The sequence below is a fragment of the Manis pentadactyla genome, chromosome 18, assembly GCF_030020395.1.
Source record: "Manis pentadactyla isolate mManPen7 chromosome 18, mManPen7.hap1, whole genome shotgun sequence".
Classification (NCBI taxonomy): domain Eukaryota; kingdom Metazoa; phylum Chordata; class Mammalia; order Pholidota; family Manidae; genus Manis; species Manis pentadactyla.
In genome coordinates, this window is record NC_080036.1 from 31,498,736 (window position 1) to 31,518,960 (window position 20,225).

The window sequence follows — 20,225 nt, forward strand, 5'->3', positions numbered from 1 at the left end:
TTTTAAAAGGATTTTGGTAACTGCATTTCAATATTTCCTTGGCATTCCTATGCATTTAAAAACTTTCTGAAAGGGGTCCATGGCAAAAAAAGGTCAAGAATTTGACCTTACTGGGAAACCCAAGAAGACAGAGTGACAAGCAGAGGATTTTGCAAACTCTACAGGCCTAAGCACGAGCCTGCACATTTTTTTCCAGCCCTGAAACCCCTTCTTCAAATGAACTCTTGCATGTGAGAGAAATAAACCAGAGCTGGTCTGCTGGTAGTAAAGGGCCAGGGAGCCCCATCTGGGTGGTCGTTCTCTGTCTCCCCACCTCAGGACGCCTGGAGACATACGCAAACCTTCAGGACCCGAGAGCACCTTATTAGGTCCGTTAGGCTGAGGACAGTCATATGGGATTGTCCCAGGGGCCCTCGCAGTCCCACCAGGCCCAGCGTGGGGGGAGCTGCTCGGCTCACGGAAAACTCACATCCCCCGAGTGCAAGGTATCCCCATTCTGCAGATTCAGTCCACAAACACTGAGAAACTACAGTCTGGCGCGTACGAGGGCTCAGACACTCTGGGCACTTTAGGTCTGCAGCGAACGGACCGAAGAGTCTTACTCTGCTAGGGCTCATACTTCGGCAGAAAACAATGGGAAAAATAATGGAGATGTTAAGCAATACAGTCTGTCAGGGGCACTACAGGCGAAATGAAGCAGGGCAGGGGATGGGGAGAGCCAGGGGGCTGCCCTGAGGTTGGGGGGCACCCCGAAGAGGCTCTGAGCTAGGACTGAGGGAAGCGAGGTGGTAGAAATGCGAGTCACGGAGGGAAGCCTGTGCGGGTAGTGGGAGCAGCAAGGCCGAGTCCTGAGGCAGGAGCAGGTCCGCGCGGAGGGGCAGCGGAGGGGCCTGGAGGTGCTGCCCCAGTACTGGAGGGGTAACCCTGCCCGGGGCCAGAGCTTTCCGCCTCTGAGTGAGATGAACCCCTGCAGGGGTTTGAGCCTTGATCCCGCCGCTTTGGAATGAATCCCTGCACAGGGAAGGCAGCCCCAGGTGGGCAACAGCGGAAGCAGGAAGGCCTACCTGTCAGGAGGTTATCGCGACGACCCAGAGGAGGAACTGGGGCGGGAGCGGCGGGCGGCCCCGCGGGCGGTGCGCCTCGCCCGCCTCAGCCGCGCTCCCTCTCCTGCCCGCAGGGCGCGCCGAGGCCCGGGCGCTGGACGTCGTGCACCCGGCGCGCGTGGACGCCGAGGGCTCCTTTCTGTCCTATGAACTGTGGCCGCGCGCCCTGCGCAAGCGGGACGGGTCCGCGCCCCGCGCCGCGCGCGCCTTCTACGAGCTGCAGTTCCGCGGGCGCGCCCTGCGCTTCAACCTGACGGCCAACGCGCACCTGCTGGCGCCCGGCTTCGTGAGCGAGACGCGGCGGCGCGGCGGCCTGGGCCGCGCGCACATCCGCGCCCGGGCGCCCGCCTGCCACCTGCTCGGCCAGGTGCGCGCCCCTGAGCTGGAGGGCGGCCCTGCGGCCATCAGCGCCTGCGCCGGCCTGGTGAGTGCGTGGCGGGCTGCGACCCGGGAGGGGCCCCCCCAACGTGCTGTGCGCCAGCCACCTCCGGCCTGCTTGAGGCAGAGTCCGCTGGGGAGGTCTGCGTGGGCCCCAAACGCGATTCTGACCATTTCCCAGATAATGTTGAAGCTGCAGGCCCAGGAGCTGACTTTGAGAACCACTTGTGCACACACCACGTCAGAAAGCAGCCGGGCCCTGTCCTCTGCCCAGTGAGGAGCGTGCTGTCCAGCAGGGCTGCCCGCAGTTAGCTCTCCGGGGGGCCTGGTGGGGTGGGGGCAAACTTGCCGCCCTCTGCTTGAATGGTGGTGGAGCGTCCCCCACCCAGTGGGATATGCCCCTTTATGCCCCTGTCGGGAGACCAGCCCTGCCCTCCCCTCTCTGGAGTGTGTGCATTTAAACCCCGGCCTCCAGCACCTGCAGCCGGGAGCGCTTTCTAGCTCCAGGTTCTCTGGCTCCGATGGAGGCCAGCGGGAGGTGGGACCATCCTGTGGGAGCCCTAGGCTGTTTGCCGAGGTCCCTACCTGCCCTGGCTTCTGAACACCCGCTCCGGGCAGGCCCTGGGCCCAGACACAGGGCATCCTGGGGCCGTGGCATCTCCATGCTCGGGTGGGGCTGGAGCGGCTTTTGAAGTGATTCATCTCCTCAGGGAGACGAGGGCAGGCCAGGTGTTCAGCCGTCTGGAGGACGACACAATGGCTGGAAATGGCTGGCATGCAAAAAGATGGAAAGCGGCTTGGAGGCCTGGGGGTGGGCTGCCTGGTTCAGGACAGCTGTCTGTGGAGATGTCGTTATCTTAGATCTGACACAGCCCCGTGCTCCTAACGGATGAGGGCTGGTAGTTTCTGAGCGCACGGCAGGGAACAACATTTTAGGCAGAGGGCACAGAGTGAATGGAGGCCAAGGGGAGGAAAGCGCAGCGCGTGTGGGGCATTAGGCTGGTAGGAGCCATGGGTCCCATGGCAGGACGGGCCTCGGCTGGGTGGGAAAAGCAGCCACGTGCCAGCCCCCAGTGTATGACCTTGGTGCTTCTGACCCAGAAAGGTGTGTTCCAGCTCTCCAACGAGGACTACTTCATCGAGCCCCTGGAGGGCGTCCCAGCCCGACCTGGCCATGCCCAGCCCCATGTGGTATACAAGCACCAAGCCCCCAAGAGGCGGGCAGAGCCAGGTGACTCCAGGGTTCTGGGCACCTGTGGGGTGCAAGGTATGTTCCTGTGCTGCCAGCTCCAGTGCAGCGGGTGGGTCTGGGGGCACAGAGGTCCCCCCTAGAGGCCTTTCTTAGCGTCCCCATGCCCAGCTGCCCTTGGACCAAAGGGACACACAATGATACACACATCGTCATAGCCTGTGCCCTCCCATGTGTGTGGGCCTGTGGCCTCTGCCTGGCAGGCCTGCCCCAGCTGATGCCCTGCACCCACCCCTCTCACGACCTCCTCACCCACCTCCCCCACCTCTGGGCTTGGCTCCCCCCACTCGCTGCCTATGGCTCCTGCTGCTCTGCCGGCCATTTCTCCTCAGGTGTCCAGGCACAGCCAGGCAGTGCCCACCCTGTCAGGGCAGGGCAGCTACGCAGAACCTCCCTCCCACCCCCACTCTGGTTCACCCCAGAATAACTGGCCTCTGTTATTGGGGACCTGGAGCCTGGCACCTCTCCTGCAGAGAGTCAAGGTGCCACTGGGCTAGGCAAGGAGCAGCTGGGGCCTGGGGACCGCCTGGCCAGCCCTCCCCTCATACACAGCCACGGCTCGGGGCTCTGTTTGCTGGGGCAGATGTCCACCAAGGCACACTTCTTGGCCTCAGTTTGCCAGCTTCCCAGATGTGTTTGCTTTTCTGGTCTGGGGCAGCCTGGTGCAGTGGACAGGGCTCCAGTGGGGTCAGCCCCGAGGCTAGGCTGGGGCCTTGGGCAATGTGTGTGCTGGGATGCAAACCCCCTAGTGGGGGAGGGCGCAACATGGGGAGTGGGGGCCGTGGGCTCACTGCAGGTAGGCAAGCGCCTCACTGTTCTCTCAGCACCATTTCATTGCCCCAGGTCAGCCTCTGAGGCTGATGGGCTTGTTCCTTTGTAGTCAGGGAAACCCCAGGGTCAGTGAAGGGGAGCGGCCAGCTCAGGGTCACACAGCACAGGCCTGGAGCACAGCCACAAGGCACCCAGGCCTCTTGCCTCTGATCAGCGTTCCCATGGCCCCAGAGGGAGCTTGCTGGGAGAGGCTCCTGAGACGCGTGCCTGCGCCCTGTCCTGGCCGCTGATGCCCCCTCATGTGGGCCCACAGCGTCCACGGAGCCGGAGCCCTGGAGGGAGCGTCTGCAGCAGCCGTGGCGACAGCAGTGGCCAAGGCGTCTGCACCAGCGCTCGGTCAGCAAAGAGAAGTGGGTGGAGACCCTGGTGGTGGCTGATGCCAAAATGGTGGAGTATCATGGCCAGGCACATGCGGAGAGCTACGTGCTGACCATCATGAACATGGTGAGGCCGCCGAGGGGGTGGGCGGGGTGGGCACCAGAGGGGCACGGTGGGGGGAAATGGTGAGGCTGCTGGAGGGGTGGGGGGAAATGGTGAGGCTGCTGGAGGGGCAGATGGTGGGGGCACCAGAGGGGCATGGGAGGGGAAATGGTGAGGCTGCCAAGGGGGCAGGCAGCGGAGGGCACCAGAGGGGCACAGGGGGTCGGGCTGGTTGGCTGGCCTGCCCCGAGCTGGGGGCATGGTTCCCAAGCTCTACTCCAGGGTGGGGGTGGGATGCCCTACCCGGAGTCACTAGCAGAGAGCCAGGCAGAGGGCTTCGGGCTGCCTGAGGACACCACTGGGTGTCATGCCACCTCACTGATCAGCTGGCATTGGGGGTTGGGGGTGGCCTCTACCTGCTGCCAGGACCAGAGCAGGGGCAGGGGGAGCTGAGGCAGCTGTGGCTCTGAGCCTGCCAGGGGACAGACTGGTGGTTCATTCACCCGTATCCAAAGAAAGACCTCCCTGCCTTGCACCAGGACTTGTGCTGGGTTTGGGGACACAAGTGCCCAATCAGCCTAGTCCCCCTGCCTGAGACACCAGCATCCATCAGAGGTGGAGGGACCTTTTCATTTCTGCAGTCTACCAGCTGGGGACACTGGGCCAGCACTTCACCTGTCTGCGCCCAGCTCATCGGTGCACCTCACAGAGCTGGGTGCCGCTCTCGACCCCATATGTGCTGAGATATTTAGGCTCCAAGAGGGTGAGGGGCAGGCCAGGTCACACCGTGAGGCGGGCAGCCCCAGATGGGGGCCTGGATGCTGAGTCCCTCCTGGGGCACCGAGGCTGACTGGCACTGGTGATGCCTGGGGCTGACTCCACTGCCTCCCAACTGCCGTCCAGGTGAGCCGATGGGAGCCTCAATTGCCAGGCTGCTTCCTGCTGCCCCCTGGAAAAATGATCTGTGCCCCTGGCATCCTTAGGCTGCCCAGTGGGTAGGCACCACACCTCAAGGTTCTTCCCTGGGTGGTCGAGGGCAGGGTGAGGGGTGTATGCTATGCAGCCAACGCCGTCTCAGGGTTGCAACTGGGGCCAGTGTGATGTGCTCCCACTCCCCCTGTGCCAGCACCTCCCCTCCTGCAACCCTGAAATAAGTGTCTCTGAGGTCATCTCATGCCTGGCCCCCCACTTGACAGCTATAACCCTGGGCTCAGAGAGGAGGGGGCTCTGTCCATTTCCATCCCTCCCCCACTGCTCGTGCCCTCAGCAGACTCGGCCACCCTGTTAGCACGTTGCTTTTTATGGAACAAAATCCGCAGCCTTCTGCCTGGCGTGGGGAACCACCAAAGAGCCAGATCCTGCACCTGGGAACATGCCTCATGGTAGCATTTCTCAAGGAACAGCCCAGGGAGTACTTGTTCTTAGGATGCTAATAAGTGTCCTGAGGAGGGAGGGTAGGCACACAGCTTTAAAAGGCAGTAGGCAGGCTGCTTTGCTGCAGGACTTCTCAGAGCCTTCAGAGCTCGTCTGCCTTGAGAATCCCGAGGCAGCCAGGCAGCAGCTCCCAGACTCAAGAAGGAAGAGCAGGGGCTTCGAAGCATTGAACCTGGGTTCTGGTCCCAACTCAGTCTCTGAGCCTCAGTTGCTCCATCGGTAAAGTGGGGACAGTTTTGCCACATTGAGGTAAGAAGGTTAAGTAGGTAGTGCACGGAGGGCTTCCAGCACAAGGGCTCCGTGTTCGGCTCCCACAGGATTCAGCCCCCAGCCACCTTCAGGGCACCTTGCTCCTCCTTCCCTGGGCCTCTGTTAGTGTCCTCTCTGTGCCAGACCCACGTCAGTCTGGGAGACAGCAGGACAGGTGCCTGTCCAGCCCTGTGTGCACCCCCAGTTCTGTTTATGCCATGTGAGGTCACAGGCCTTTCTCAGTGGCTGTGACTGTCTGCTCACCCGGAGCTTGTGGTCACCCATAAACCTCAGATCTGGCTTGCTTTCTGGGCCTGCACCAGAACAGGGCTCGACTTTTCTAGGTCTCATGTATTTGTCCAGTATCTGCACTGGCCTCAGGCCATTAGCACACACTCATCCACTGAATTGGTCGCCCAGTATGCCTGCCTCCCTGCAGTGTCTCCCTGCTTCTTTCCTGGAGGATGGTGAGAGGAGGGAGGGCCTTTGTGGGGGCAGTGAAGCTGCCCCCCAGCCCTAAGTTGGGGCGCAGAGTGGGCCAGCTGCAGGGTGGGCCTCAGCAGACCCTCGGGGCTTCCCGCCCTGCAGAACCACAGTGCAGGGAGCTGCCGCCATGCACACCTGAAGTCCAGGGGAGGCTTGTTCTTTGATCCCTCCAGGACCCCTCCTTCTCCATGGTGTCTTTAAAATGAGATAATGTGTTGGAAATACTTAGCAAAGTGCCCAAGACTCATCTGTTAATTCAACAAATATTTCGTGAGTGTCCATCATGTACCAGGTACTGGATGGGTCACTGGGGCTGGAGGAGGTAGACCTTTCCCCAGCCCTCGGGGGGTCTGGAGGGGGAGACAGACACCAAAACCGCATCTTGAAGTGAAGGTGCAGTAGAGGTGGGTGCCAGGAGGGGCAAAGTCCTGGTGCTGCAGGAATGTCCAGTAGCAGAGAGCACCCCAGAGGCATGATGGAGGGTCGGGGGCTGGAGGGGAGGCGGGAGGTGTCTGGGAAAGGTGAGAGGGAAGATGTTCCAGGCTGAGCGCACAGCACAGCAAACGCCCTGTGGCAGGAAGAATCAAGGTCCTGAGAGAAAGCCAGAGGCTTGGAGCCAGGCAGTGAGGCCAGAGAGGCAGGTGGGCCAGGCTGAGAGGCCCGTGGACAGTGATGATGCACCCAACTGCTTTAAAGCAGGGACGTGGCGCCATCAGGTCTGCATTCCACTGACAGATTAACTGAGCTGTGAGGCTGAAGGTGGGCGAGGGGGCTGCAGAGTGCGTGGGGCACCCCTCAGGAGACCTGGCCAGGGATGCTGGTGCAGAGGGCCCCCCACCTGCGGCCTGTGTGTGGATGGAGGCATCCCCGTCTGTCCTCACCCGTGCTGACCCTGGGTTCTGACTGTGATTCAGCCCTGTTACTGGGCTCTGTGCCCCCTTGACAATGCGTGTTTCGTCCATTCCTGTTTGGACAGTATTTTCCTTGATGGAATTGCTAGAAGCAGCTCCTGGCATGCCTGCCCTCCAGGAACCTGTCCCCTGTTCCCCGCCACTGGCTGGCCTCTTTTCCTCCTGAAGGGGCATCCAACAGCAGCTTTCCCCTACTGTGCCGAGCACTTGGTGTACCTCCCACCTTTGGGGGTGACCCCTCCTCCTGGGGCTGAGTGGGGGGCCTCTGAGAGATGTGCCCCTTGGCCCCACAGCATCAGTCCCAGGCAGATGGGACAGCAGGGTGGCGTGGAGACTCTGGGACCTGCGCCTGCCCCTGCCTCGCCCAGGCTCTGCCCAGGTCTCCTGCCTCATGGGAGGGTCACTTCTGAGATGCTGGTCCTGGTGTCCCAGGGCAGAGGGTGCTGGCCCAGCCCAGGCAGAATGGGCAGACCAGGGCCCTGAGGTGGGCCAGGGTGTGAGCTGGGGAAGCAGATCCCAGAGTGGCTCTCAGGACCAGGTCCCCCAGTGCTGGGCTGGGGAAGCACGTGTGCCCACGTGGGCACAGTCCACATGGGTGCACGTGTGCTGTTCCTGCATGTGAACACACATGCACATCTTGCTGGGGGCGCTGCAGGTGTCCCACCGCCAGGGGACAGCCTGACCCCCATCCCTTGGGCAGGTGGCCGGCCTGTTCCATGACCCCAGCATTGGGAACCCCATCCACATCACGGTTGTGCGCCTGGTCCTGCTGGAAGAGGAGGAGGTGAGCGGTCACATGTCCACGCTCCCCCAGGAGGGCATTGGCTGCCGGAGCCCCCCCCACAACTACCTGAGCTCCCCTGGGAGGGCATCTGCTGCCAGAGCCCCCACCCCACTACCTGAGCTCCTCCGGGGAGGAGGGTGCAGCAGGGGGCATTGTTGGCCCTGGCAACACTGACTGTCACCCAGTACCTGGCTGACTCCCTCTGAGATCCCCCAGGAGGTGACTGGGGGGCAGTCAGACCACAGGCTGGCTGCCTGCCCCCCACTGCCCCTCTGGCCTCTGCTCCTGCCTTCGTGTGGACGAGAATTCGCCTGACCCTTTGGTGCTCAGGACAAACGTGGGGCTGCCCTCTCTCCCCCAGGAGGACCTGAAGATCACGCACCATGCAGACAACACCCTGCGGAGCTTCTGTAAATGGCAGAAAAGTGTCAACATGAAGGGGGATGCCCACCCACTGCACCATGACACGGCCATCCTGCTCACCAGGTCTGCCCCTGGGAGGGCACAGCCGTGGAGCCTGCTCCAGGGGGCAGTTCTGCCTGGCCCTCAGGGAGCTCGCTGTGGAGAGGCTGCCCCCCTCGCCCTGAGACTGGCTCCCATCAGCACTTGGGTAGACCTTCTGCTGTTGGAATACCTGTGGGCTATTCAGTTGTCAGAAATAATGCCCTTCGTGGGGTCTCCCCAGCCGAAACATCCGCGTAGCTATAAGCAGGATTCCCACCGTGGCATCAGCACCGCGCGGTCCAGACCCACTCAGCTCCCACCGGCCTCCCGCTCTGGTGTGTGAGTGCACGCAGTCAGGCACATGCACTCCCATCCCTCGTGTGTGCCCCTGCATCCACTACTGCAGTCTAGGCACATGACAGTCCCCAGGGAGGCTCTGGCCTCTCAGCCAGAGCCCCCCGCTCCCTTGTGCCACCTCCCGCCACCCGAGCTCCCTTTCTGCTCTTTTTGAGCTCCAGGGGCATTCTTTTCCCCTGCTGGGCTTGAGCAGCTTCTGGCAGCACCCTCACAGAGATGGCAGCCAAAATTGTGCCAGCCCTGCTCGCCAGGCCCAAGGAGGTGTCCTTGGTGAGCATGGGCCTGATGTCCTGGACTGATGGCCATCCTCTGGCTCCCCAGGGTCGGCCGGCCCTTCCCTGGCCCTCTCAGCGCTCAGCTCTGGGGGCTGGTGCTGGGCCAGACCAGCCTGAGGGCATCTCTCTGTGTGCAGGAAGGACCTGTGTGCAGCCATGAACCGTCCCTGCGAGACCCTGGGCCTGTCCCATGTGGCGGGCATGTGTCAGCCGCACCGTAGCTGCAGCATCAGTGAGGACACTGGCCTGCCCCTGGCCTTCACCGTGGCCCATGAGCTCGGGCACAGGTATCCGCCTTCCCCCACGCACTGAGAACCCACCTGGGGCTCCAGGCAGCCAGGCCCCTGGGCCACAAAGGGAGGGCAGCCTCACTTGGCTGCATGCTGTCCCCACCCCACAACCAGCTCCTTCCTTGTTAAGCAGGAGAGGCCCATCTGGCTACCTCTGAGCTGGCTGGGAGAGAGTCCTGTTTTAAGTGGGCTTGAGACGGGCCAGAAAGTTGCCCTGGGTCTTAGGCTGTCCCTCCCGGTTGCTCTGTTTGCATTTTTGATGCTTGGTCCCTGCCACACCTCTATTCCTAATATGCTGTGACCCTAGGCAAGTGCCCTGCTCTCTCTGGGCCTCTGTGTGCGCCCTGTTGATTGTGGGGGGTTGGATTCCGTGAGCCGGAGGCTGCCTCCATCTGCTGCCTCTGGGTGAGGCTCTCTGTCTGAGCACGGCCGCCACCCTCTAGCACATGCACCCGGGCATCAGCTGGTGACCCAGGAAGCACCCTCCCTGCCCGGGAGCTGAGGAGGACAGCTCACAGTCCTGTCAGGCATGGCTCAGGTGCTCTGGGCCCCGTGTGGGGCCATGGTGGTAGGAAGTCCCTGCCTGCCTTGGCCACATCTGCTGGGCTTTCTTGGTCAGCTTTCAGCCCTCCAAGCCTCTCCAGGGGCAGGGAGGCTGGCGAGGTAGTGGTCCTGGAGCTACTCAGCACGATTCCTGGCACATAATAAGTGCTCAGAAAATGGGATTTTTCCCGTGTGCCCCCTGAGGATGGTCTCTTGAGAACTTTTCTGATACAATGGCTTAGACTTCCTTGAATGGGGCTTGGCCTTGAGGACCTTTGCCCCACAGTTTTCGATGCCAGCGAGGTTGTGGAGGCCACAGTGGCCCTGTCTGTGCCACCTGGCTGGCCACTGTTGGCTGGCCAAGGGCAGAAGCCGTGCTGGTCCAGGTCCCTGTGCTCATTTCGGGCTTGGGCACCTGAGGAGGGCCCCGTGAATACTGGCTGGCATACCCACGTTTTAGATGAAGGGGACCGAGGCTTCGTGAGGGGTGACTTCCCCAGGGCCATGCAGCCTGATGGCTGAGCACCCTGGGAGCCAGGACTTGGCTGCCTGGAGTGGGTGGCTGGCCACCCCGTGGCTCACCCGCCCCTGGGGCCTGTGCTCTCACACAGTTTTGGCGTTCAGCATGACGGAAGCGGCAATGACTGCGAGCCGATTGGGAAACGGCCTTTCATCATGTCTCCACAGCTCCTGTACGACGCCGCCCCCCTCACCTGGTCCCGCTGCAGCCGCCAGTACATCACCAGGTTCCTAGAGTAAGCCCCTCCCCAGGTGCTGGGGGCCTGCCTGTGAGCTCGGGGCCCCAGGGGCGCAGACAGTGGCATTTCAATGCTGTCGTTAAGGGAAGCGCAGAGGGGCACTGTGTGGAGATGGGGCTGGGTTCCCAAAGTCCTCCTGGGGGGCCACTGGCTGTGTGGACGAGCGTCATGGATGTAAGGAAGGAGAAGTGGGGCGCTCCGCCTGGAGGGGGCCGGGCGAAGGCCTGAGGGCTGGTCACCTGGGAGCTGGTGCCACAGCAGGGCCTGACGTGTATTTATGCACAAACCAGTTCGCAGACAGAGGAGAGGATCTCTGGGCCTCCTGCCGTCTCTTTTCTTCTGTTGCTGTTTTCCGTGTAGCAGTCGGCTGAGCAGGGCAGCAACAGGAGAGCAAAGGAGGGGGTCCTTTGCTTGCTCCTGTTTCTTAGGACATCACTGCCTTCTTTCTGCATCAGAAGCAAGTCCTGCTTCAGATGGGAAGGGCGGCCTCTGGGGCTGTCAGCCGTGTCTATCAGCAGCCATGGCAGGCTTACCTCCTATTGCTTCCAGTCTCCCTGAACTCCTGCAAGTCGTGTGTCCACTGGGACTGTCCTCATGCGGTGCATGGACACACCTCTGCTCCCGCTCGTGCTCCCTTGTCACATCAGCCTCCCCTATGAGCGAAGTCCGAAGACATGAATTCCTTAAGGCAACAGTGCGGCCTTTAGTCCCCTCCCCGCCTCCAGCCCTCCATTCTTCTTCTCTAAGCCACTGCTTTCAGTGTGACTTGATTCACTGTCTCTTGATTTTTCAGTGTGGATGCTATTTGTTACTTCCACAGCAGAAGGGTGGCCCTAGCCTCCATGTCTCTTCCTACACACACGCCTGCCCCCTCCCCACACCCTAATATTGTGTTGACATGTTAAGTCAGTGGCCAGTTTTCACTACAATGATTGAGTAAACATTGCTGAACTAAATGTTGTAATGAGATGACATTTTCTTTTCAAGAACAAGTCTTTTTCTTATTTCCTTGGTTTCCTTCGCCTCTGTCTTCTGTATTCACCAGTTCTTCTGTAAAACATCTCCTAATCCAGTTTTCCAGAAGGTCATGCCTGCCAGGCAACTTAATAGGTCCCTTCTTTCCTGGACTTCCCCCCAACTTCTCTCTGACCTCCTGCTCCAGTCTGGACAGGATGCTTTCTAGGCCTGCCCTAAAACTGTCATGCCAGGGGCTTCCTGTTTTCTGGATCCACGCTGCCTTTATTAGTGGGGCTACATCTTTGTTTTGGTGGGACACATCCTCAAGTAGCTTCTGAGAAATGGTGCCTGAAGGGAAGTGGTTTGCTTGTCTGGAAGTGTCTTTATTTTTCCCCCATATACCTGATCAATAGTTTGATTTGATACCGACTTCTAGGTTAGAAGTCACCCTTCAGAATTTCAAAGGCGTTTTTTCTGTTTCCCACCTTCCCACTTGCTGTTGTGAAGGCCCGTACTGGACTGATTCCCAAGCCTTTGTATGGGATCTTTCAAAAAGTCTGGGAGCTTTTCTTTCTCTCTCTCTGTTTTGGTGATAGGAAATTTCAGAATTATGGGCCTTGGTCTGTTTTTATTGTGGGTGGTTCTTGGTGGACCCTTTGTTTCTAAAAACTCACGTTTCTCAGTTCTTGGAAATGTTCCTGTATTATTCATTTGATAATCTCTCTTCTGTGTCCTCATTCTGGAACTCTTTATTGTCAGCTGTTCTCACATTCTTATTTTTTAATATTTTACCTTTTTTCATCTCTTCCCATTTCCTGGATGGCATTCTTATCTTTACCTTATAATCCTCTGTTTTTTTTTTCTGTTGTATTTTTAACTTTCTGAACTTTCTTATTCACTAAATACTCCTTTTTATAGCCCTCTTCTTGTTTCTAGGGTGTGGTGTTGTCTCATCTTTCTGAGGTTACTACTTATATGGTTTTAATTTTTTTTCTTCTGCTCCCTGCAAGGTCTTTATTTCCTTTGCATTATTTTTAAAAGTCTTTATTTTGTGTTAAAGGTTTTCTTAAAATGGCTTGGCTATATTTCAGTCATGGAAGGAGGCACTGGACATGAGCTGGGGGTCTGCAGAAGAGGTGGGGCTTTCCCAAGTCAGTGCTGAGGATTGGCTGGGATGGGGCTGTCTCCTCGGGAGATCTTCAGGTATCAATGTTTTTCTGAGCCATGAGGTTTCCCCGGGGAAGAATTCTCTAGCCTTTTTCCGGGAGGATGTAAGTCTGGCTGTAACACTCTGGCATCCGTCCAAATGGGGAAGGGGCTTGGCAGGGTCTCACCCATCACTGTGTGGACCTTCATTTGTCCCCTTTTCTCTGTAGGGTCATCAACTGTGTCTGGCATTCCTGGGCATAATCCTGGGTCACCCTCTTCAGAGAGCGAGCCCCTGCCCTCTACCAGTGGGAAGGCGGCCATCGCCGGGCCACACAGGGCTGGGGAGGGGGTCTATGGCCTGATGCGTTCTTGAAGACTTTCAGCCGGGCTCTGGTCCTTAGGCCTGGTGCCTCGGGTCCCTGGGACCCTCATTCTCAAGTCTTGCTTCTGCTTCGGGCGGCTCCTCCCCCCAGGACATGGCTCCAGGTCCCTCTGCTCTACCACGGCAGCGCCACTTGGCTGTCTGCTTTCCAGCTCCCAGAATGTTGCCGACATCTTCCGTCTGCCATCATCACCCCTGCCTCGCCCTCTGTCCCTGTGGATTTATGCTTATTCCTTTGCTGTCCTCATCGTGGGGTTCTGGGAGGGAGTGGAGATCCATCTGCTCAACACTGCCATGCTTTTCTAGAAGTCCACTCGCGGTGGGGTTAAAGCGGGGAACGGACCACGTCCATTATGGAGTGAGAACAAGAACTCTGGCCCCGGCTGGGGGGCTGCTGTGGTGGGCAGTGGGTTTGGAAGCAGGGAGGGCTTGAGTGTGGTGGTTAAAGACCTGTACTCTGGCCCAGGCTTCTATGCGTGTTGGCAGACAAGTTTCATTAGCCCTTAAGCCTCAAAAACTCGGCATAAGGATGCAGCTGCCTGATGGGTCCTGCTGTGAGGATTCAGTGAGTGAACATGTCAGGTTTTGAGCATAGCGCTGACCACGCGGTGAGCTTCAATGCTGTGACTTATCACTGTGCCCAGGCCATGCAAGACACTACCCGAACCAGGGAATGGGGCTGGGCAGGGAGAACAGGGCTGAAAAAATCCCAAGGGTGTGTCTCTTACACCAGATGGGGGCAGGCAGGGAGAGAATGGCTGGAAAACCGGAGAGCAGGCGCCCCTGCAACAGCCTGGGGGCTTGTTCCTAGCTGCCCCCCACCCCCCGGGGTGCACCAGTACAGACAGACGGTCTCCGTTTTCAGTCAGCAGCTGGAAGGAATGTGTGAGGGACTTGGCCCTGGGCCTGGGGCCAGGGTGGGGAGACAGGGGGAGAGCCTGGGGCTGCCACACCCCCCAGAACCTTGGCACAAAGAGGAGCTGGCGGAGGTGGAAAGATAGGGAGAAGCAAGCCCCGTGAGAGCTGCCCGGGAGGCCCTTCATCCCCTGAGGTCTGCTCCCTGCTGTCCATCCTGGGGGCCTGGGCTGAGGGGTCACAGGCCAGGGAAACCCGGAGAGAGGGGTGCTTAGACAGCATGGTGCCCAGCGTCCCGCTGGTTGGGGAGACAGATGACAGGCCCCCAAACTGGGTCAGGTACCAAGTGAGCCTGAGTGCCGGGTGCTGAGTGGGGTCAGGGGTGCTCTGAGGGCTCAGGGGAGGCTCAGAGGCACTCTCAGGCTACCCCCTTGTCCCCACGGGTGCCCCCAGCCCCTGTGGAGAGACGTTTATTGGCCCCAGACCCAGATGTGAGCAGATGTGACTCCGTCTCAGACTGGCCCATGAGCAACACCAGTGTGCAGGTGCCTGGGCCCAGAGTAAGGAGATAGAGGACGTGCCATCCTCGGTGCCCTTGCCATCTGAGCCATAGGCCCATGGTGGACAGTCCTCCTGGGCTTTGTAGGGGTCTGGAGAGACGCACCGAGCCCTCTGGGTCCGGGATATCATGTCTCAGGAGTCCAGGGGCTGCCTTCCAAAAACTAATGGAGCTTCTTGGGGAGGAAGGGTGCCCAGTGGAGGGCATGGGGTGGGTGGGGAGCCTCAGCAGGTGGGGGTGAGTGCGGGAGGGTTTCTGGGGCCTGTAGGCATTGGTCAATCTGAGGGGGCTGAGCCGGGACCCGCCTTCTGGGCTGAGAATGGCATTGGGGAACCCCCGAGGGGTGGGGAGGTCCTTCACTTCACCCATGTCCCCACCATCCGGCGACTCCAGGACCCGGACCCCAGGGTGACGAGGGGAGAGGGCACACAGTTGTGGGTAGCTAGCTCTCAGCAGTCCTTGAGTTGGGGTGGATCTTCACTGGAGCTCCCCACTGCTGGCTCAGACCCCGTGGGGCTACCCAGTCCTGCCGTAATAGAGTGAGGAGGCCCCAAGGGCAGGGCTGAGGGGCTTGGGGGCAGGTGTGTGGGCAGTGATGAAGGGAGTGAGCCACCGGAGGAAGGAAGGGCCGGCCGCCGCCTCACTTTCCCAGGTGGAGGCTGTGATTTCTGCGCCTGCAGTTTGGATCAGAGGCAGCCTGGTGTCCTGTGACGAGGACAGGGCGGCCCAGAGAGGGTGGCAGTGGCCAAGGCCACCCAGTGTCTGCAGCTGGGCAGAGGAGAAGCTGGGTTTCTGTAGTTAGCACCTGGCCTGGACTTGCCCTGATTCTGGCGGTGGGTCCTCTGAGGCCCCCACCCTCGTAGGATGGACCCGACAGGCCGTTTCTCTGACAGCCGGGCCCACAGGAGCTGACATGGGTCCCAGCCAGGCCGCATGTGGCCTTGGGCTGAGTCTCTGAAGCCCCCGGCCCACGTCTTGAGCTGCTGTCTGCCAGAAGAAAAGGGGCCCCCAGCAGATGCTCTACGCCAGGCTGCAGCCCCAGGGAGCCCCACTGAGGCAGGCAGAGCCTTCCTCTCTCCCCACTAGGCCTCGGCTGCCATGGTTTATACATGGGGTGAAGTGTTTGAGGCTAGGCTGGTGGTCACGTGGGAGGAGCCCTGCTTGGTGGCAGCCCAGTGAGTGGGCTTGGGTGGGCTGGCAGCCTGGGCCTGGCATCAGGTCCTGACCTCACTGACCTCCGGTGTGACATGGGGCAGGTGATGCACTGCCCGAGGCCTGGGTGTGCAAGAAGATGGGTATGGTCTGCCCAGGGCATGTGAGGAGCACACGAGATGGCCTGTGGCTGTCAGGGTGGAGGGCTGGGTCCAGCAGCTGCTCACTGCTGTCGTCCACTGTAGCAGGTCCATTTCCAGCTAGCACAGGTAGCCCAATGATCCCGGGGGGGTTCCCCGAGTCCTCAGCAGGGGCCCCCGAGTCCTCAGCAGGGATCTGTCACTGAAGCTTTGTCCCCCCGGGGTCCGCCACCAGCTAGGGGGCCTAGGACATCACAGGGACCATCCACCCCACCCTGAATCTCACACTCGCGACCTCTGACTCTGACATCGCCCCAGCCTCTCCCCACACTGGGCTTCTCCTGATCCCTCCACATCCTGTGGCTTCCCTTTCCCCTCCCTGTGGCATCCATCGCTCCCCTGCCCGTCTTCCCTGTGCCTCTCTGCTCCTGCCCAGGGTGCTCTGCTCATCCTGGCTCCCCGACTGGGCACCAGCCTCCCTCACGCATCCAGACTAGGAAACCGGAGGGTGCCTGCCTCCCCCACCTGCCTGGTGGGGCCAAGCTGCACACCTGCCACCCCTTCTGCCTCTGTCAAGCCCTTGCTACCTGCTGCCCCCACCCTGGTTCTCTGCATGGCTCCGCCCTCCCCACTGGGCCTGGCCCCTCTGGTTCGTCCAGAGCAGCAGCAAGGCCTGGGGCTGGTGGGCCGGCGGGCAGTGCACTCCTGCTCCTGTGTGAGCGCCCACCCGGACCTGGCGAGGGCATGGGCCGGTTCTGGGTGCCAGAGGTGGGCAGGGCGGCGCCCTGGGCTTTCTAGGCCTCGGCCCTCCCACACATGACCCGAGGCCTGAGCCGGGCAGGGCCAGCGGAGGCCCGCGCCGCAGGGGCTGTGATGTGAGGCTCTCCAGATCCTTGTCAGAGGCGGCCCAGGGCCCAGGCTTCAGGGAGGCGGGGCAGGGCCACGGAGGGCTTGGCCATCCAGCACGCCAGGGCCAGGGGGCTTTCGGCCCGGGCTTAAGGAGAGAGGCTCCACCTAGAGCAAGGAGGGCACTGTAGGGGCAGGCCTGGCCCTCGTGCATGGGGGCAGTTTAGCCGGGTGAGTGCCCGGGAGACAGGCAGGAGAAACGGCTCCCCAGACGCTGGGTTGGGGTCATCGCGCAGGCCGGGTGAGCCCGTAGCTCTCCTGCAGGGTTAGGGCTTTGTGCCCCTCCCCCGCCTGCCCTCCAACCCTGCGGGCCTCCCTCGTGGGTCTCCCAGGCTGTCCCGTGCCTTCACTCCACCCTCCTTCCCTGTCTGCAGCCGCGGGTGGGGCCTGTGCCTGGACGACCCTCCCGCCAAGGACGTCATCGACTTCCCATCCGTGCCGCCCGGCGTCCTCTACGATGTGGGCCATCAGTGCCGCCTCCAGTACGGGGCCTACTCAGCCTTCTGCGATGACATGGATGTGAGTGGGGCGTGGGGTGGGCCCCCCTAGCCACCCGCAGACCCTCCTGGCCTGCGAGACCCGAAGTGGCCTCGGGTTGGGCACCCACAGCCCCAGGGCTGAGTCCGGGGGACATTTACCAACTGAGGGGCACTGGGTAAGCCCGTCACTCCCCAGAGCTGGGCTGTAGGGGGTAAAGCCTATGCTGTGGGGTCGTGGGGGAGACTGCCCGAAGCCAGGGCCACAGGCACGTCACGGAGACCCCGGACGGGGGCTGGGCCGTGAGGGGAGTGGGAGCTGGAGCTGCTCTGAGCAGCAGGCCTGAGCCCTGGGCCCCACAGGGCCCCACGGTTCAGGGAAGACCAGGGGCACCTCTGGGAGTCCCTCCTGCAGAGCACCTGGTGCCAGCCTCGCCCAGGCACTCTCGGGGTAACAAGGGGCAGGACGGGCGGTGGCCCCAGAGGGGGTGAAGGTGTGGCTGTGCCCTCCTCCTGTAGAATGTTTGCCACACGCTCTGGTGCTCCGTGGGGACCACCTGTCACTCCAAGCTGGATGCGGCCGTGGACGGTACCAGGTGCGGGGAGAACAAGGTAGGAGGGGCCCCATCCCTGCTGTGCAAGGGTGGGGTGAGAGGTCAGAGTTCCTGCTCTGTCAGACCTCTGGGGTCGGCCTTGGCTTACAGACCTGCGTGTGCTCTTAGCGGACCCCCCGGGCGCCCTCCCAGCCAAGGTCCCCACCTGCAGAGTGGGGGCGCCAGAGCAGGGCTTGAGTTCAGATTCTCTAAGGCATCCTGCCCAGAGGCTGTTTCACTCCCTGCTCAGCTCCACCCTGGGGCCTGGGTCTTGGGTGCCTGGAAGGCAGGCCCTGCTCTCACCATGTCACACACGCACTGCTCTCAGTGGACCCCCATCCCTTAGGACCTCTGCCACTCCTTCCACCCTCCCTCCCCTCTGCCTTCTGGGCCTTTCACCTACCTCATTCCCACCGGGGTGAGGATGGCGGACAGGTCAGGGTGGGGTTACTGTGTCCTTGTCTCGGCAGTGGTGTCTGAACAGGGAGTGTGTTCCTGTGGGCTTCCGGCCTGCGGCTGTGGACGGCGGCTGGTCTGGCTGGAGCGGCTGGTCCGTCTGCTCACGGAGCTGTGGCACGGGCGTGCAGAGCGCTGAGCGGCAGTGCACACAGCCCACGTGAGTGCAGGGAGGGGGTGCTGGGGCAGGTGGGGTCCAGAGCCCAGCAGAATTCCTGGATTGCAGGGAGCCTGGCTCTGTCCCAGCCTCCCGCTCTCAGAAGTGTCCCACAGAGGCCAGGCCTGGAGTGTCCAGAGCCACCGTGGGTCACTTCTCAGAGCACCCTGGGGGTGACAGAGCCCCAGTGCTGACAGCCTTGCAGAGAGGGGAGCGTCACTGCTCAGACAACAGAGCAACAGCTGGCCGAAGGCAGGAGAGGGCAGAGGCCCAGGGCTTCACCTCTGGGTCTCACATGGATCGGGGGGCAACTTCCCTCTCCCCTCCTCTGGGCTCAGTTTCCAGAGAAAGTGTGTGATCGGGTGAGAGCAGAGCCCACCCAGCAGAGCCGCTGTCCAGACAAATGCAATTAATGCAGGTAGAGCAGGCACCCTGCAACTTGCGGCATGCTCTGTGGCAGGAGCGAGAGCCGCATCAGAGGCATACACCGTCCCAGATGAGATTGGGGATGGCTGGGAGAGCCGGTCAATGGGATGAGGTCTGCGTGACGTGGATGCGCTCACAGCCCCAGCCTGGAAACCGTCCCCAACCCCAGTTTATAGATGAGGAAACTGGGGCCCGAGAGCCCAAAAACTTGCCCACAGCCGCACAGCTGTCTGGGGCAGAGCCCAGGCTTCCTGCTGCCACCTCTCCTTAGATCCTATAGAACAGGGGGAGCGTGTCCAGGCCAGAGTGGGGCAGGTGGCCTGGGGCAGCCCGGCAAGCCAAGGCCGGTGGCAGGGTGCGTGGGAGCCGCGGGGCAGGTGCTGGGCACCCACGCAGCCCACTCGCCCTCCCCACAGGCCCAAGTACACGGGCAAATACTGTGTGGGGGAGAGGAAGCGCTTCCGGCTCTGCAGCCTGCAGGCCTGCCCGCCCGGCCGCCCATCTTTCCGCCACGTCCAGTGCAGCCGCTTTGATGTCATGCTCTACAAGGGCCAGCGGCGCATGTGGGTGCCTGTGATCAATGACGGTGAGTCCTGTCACCCAGGGACACAGGGGTGGGGGCCTGAGGGCCAGTCCACCCAGCCTCCCAGGCAGGGCCCAGCCCGGGCTGCCCTGCGCTGGCCCTGGCCTGCTGCTGGTGTGTGTCGTGGAGCCTGTCTTCCTGGCGGCTGATGGGCCCCCTGCCCCGGTTGTCCTCATGGCTCCTGCACTTGGGCCCCCAGAGAGCCCCTGTGAGCTGCACTGCAGGCCCTCTGATGAGCCCTTTGCTGAGAAGCTGCAGGACGCTGTGGTGGACGGCACCCCCTGCTACCAGGCCAGCCGCGACCTCTGCATCAATGGTATTTGCAAGGTGCGCTGGAGAGGACGGGTCTCCGACTGGGCCTGCCCCTATGCCCTGGCAGGCCTCCTGTGCGTCCCCCCAGGCCATGCCCTCAGGCTTCCCAGCTCTGCCAGCAAAGCCCTCTGGTGGTCTCCCATCACCTCCCAGCAAAGCGCCTCTGCTGGCACCAGAGCCCGCACAGCCAGGCGCACACCACCAGCCCCGGCCCTGCCCTGGGCCTCCCACCTCCTCCTCAGAGCATGTAGGCACTGCCCAGCCCTGCCAGGGCCCGGTGGCTTGACCTCCTGCTGGATGGATGCCCCCAGGCAATGGTTTCCCCCTATGCCCTATGGGGTTCGGTGTGGCCGAGCCAGGCTCCAGCCTGGCAGAGTAGGCCTCCGAGTCTGCTGGCAATGCTAATCCCTAGCCATAGCGGTGGCCTCTCCTCCTGGCCTGTGCCCCCCAGCCTCCTTTTACCCTGCCCCTGGGACGAAGCCACTGGGCGTAGAGGCCCAGGCTTGGAAGGAGCCCACCTCGGGGTGCCAGCCGCTGTGCCTTGATATGACTCCCGTTTCCAGGAGCTGTCAACACTGCTCAGGGGTCCCCAGGGAGCTGGCTCCCCACC

The 20,225-nt window shown here is 61.6% G+C and overlaps 1 protein-coding gene across 2 annotated transcripts in view; it reads left to right on the forward strand.

The window, feature by feature from the left end:
- Positions 1 to 20,225, forward strand: part of ADAMTS7 (ADAM metallopeptidase with thrombospondin type 1 motif 7) — a 37,004-nt gene that overhangs the window by 5,906 nt on the left and 10,873 nt on the right. The window contains exons 2-13 of one of the 2 annotated variants that reach the window (XM_036916075.2): positions 1,178 to 1,527; positions 2,583 to 2,748; positions 3,815 to 4,005; positions 7,762 to 7,845; positions 8,207 to 8,331; positions 9,059 to 9,208; positions 10,366 to 10,509; positions 16,987 to 17,131; positions 17,608 to 17,700; positions 18,152 to 18,297; positions 19,137 to 19,306; positions 19,503 to 19,630. In XM_036916075.2, the coding sequence (XP_036771970.2) occupies positions 1,178 to 1,527; positions 2,583 to 2,748; positions 3,815 to 4,005; positions 7,762 to 7,845; positions 8,207 to 8,331; positions 9,059 to 9,208; positions 10,366 to 10,509; positions 16,987 to 17,131; positions 17,608 to 17,700; positions 18,152 to 18,297; positions 19,137 to 19,306; positions 19,503 to 19,630 (1,892 nt within the window). Of the gene's footprint in view, positions 1 to 1,177; positions 1,528 to 2,582; positions 2,749 to 3,814; positions 4,006 to 6,332; positions 6,443 to 7,761; positions 7,846 to 8,206; positions 8,332 to 9,058; positions 9,209 to 10,365; positions 10,510 to 16,986; positions 17,132 to 17,607; positions 17,701 to 18,151; positions 18,298 to 19,136; positions 19,307 to 19,502; positions 19,631 to 20,225 lie in introns of those variants that run through there. The other variant, XM_036916076.2, reaches the window with a different exon arrangement.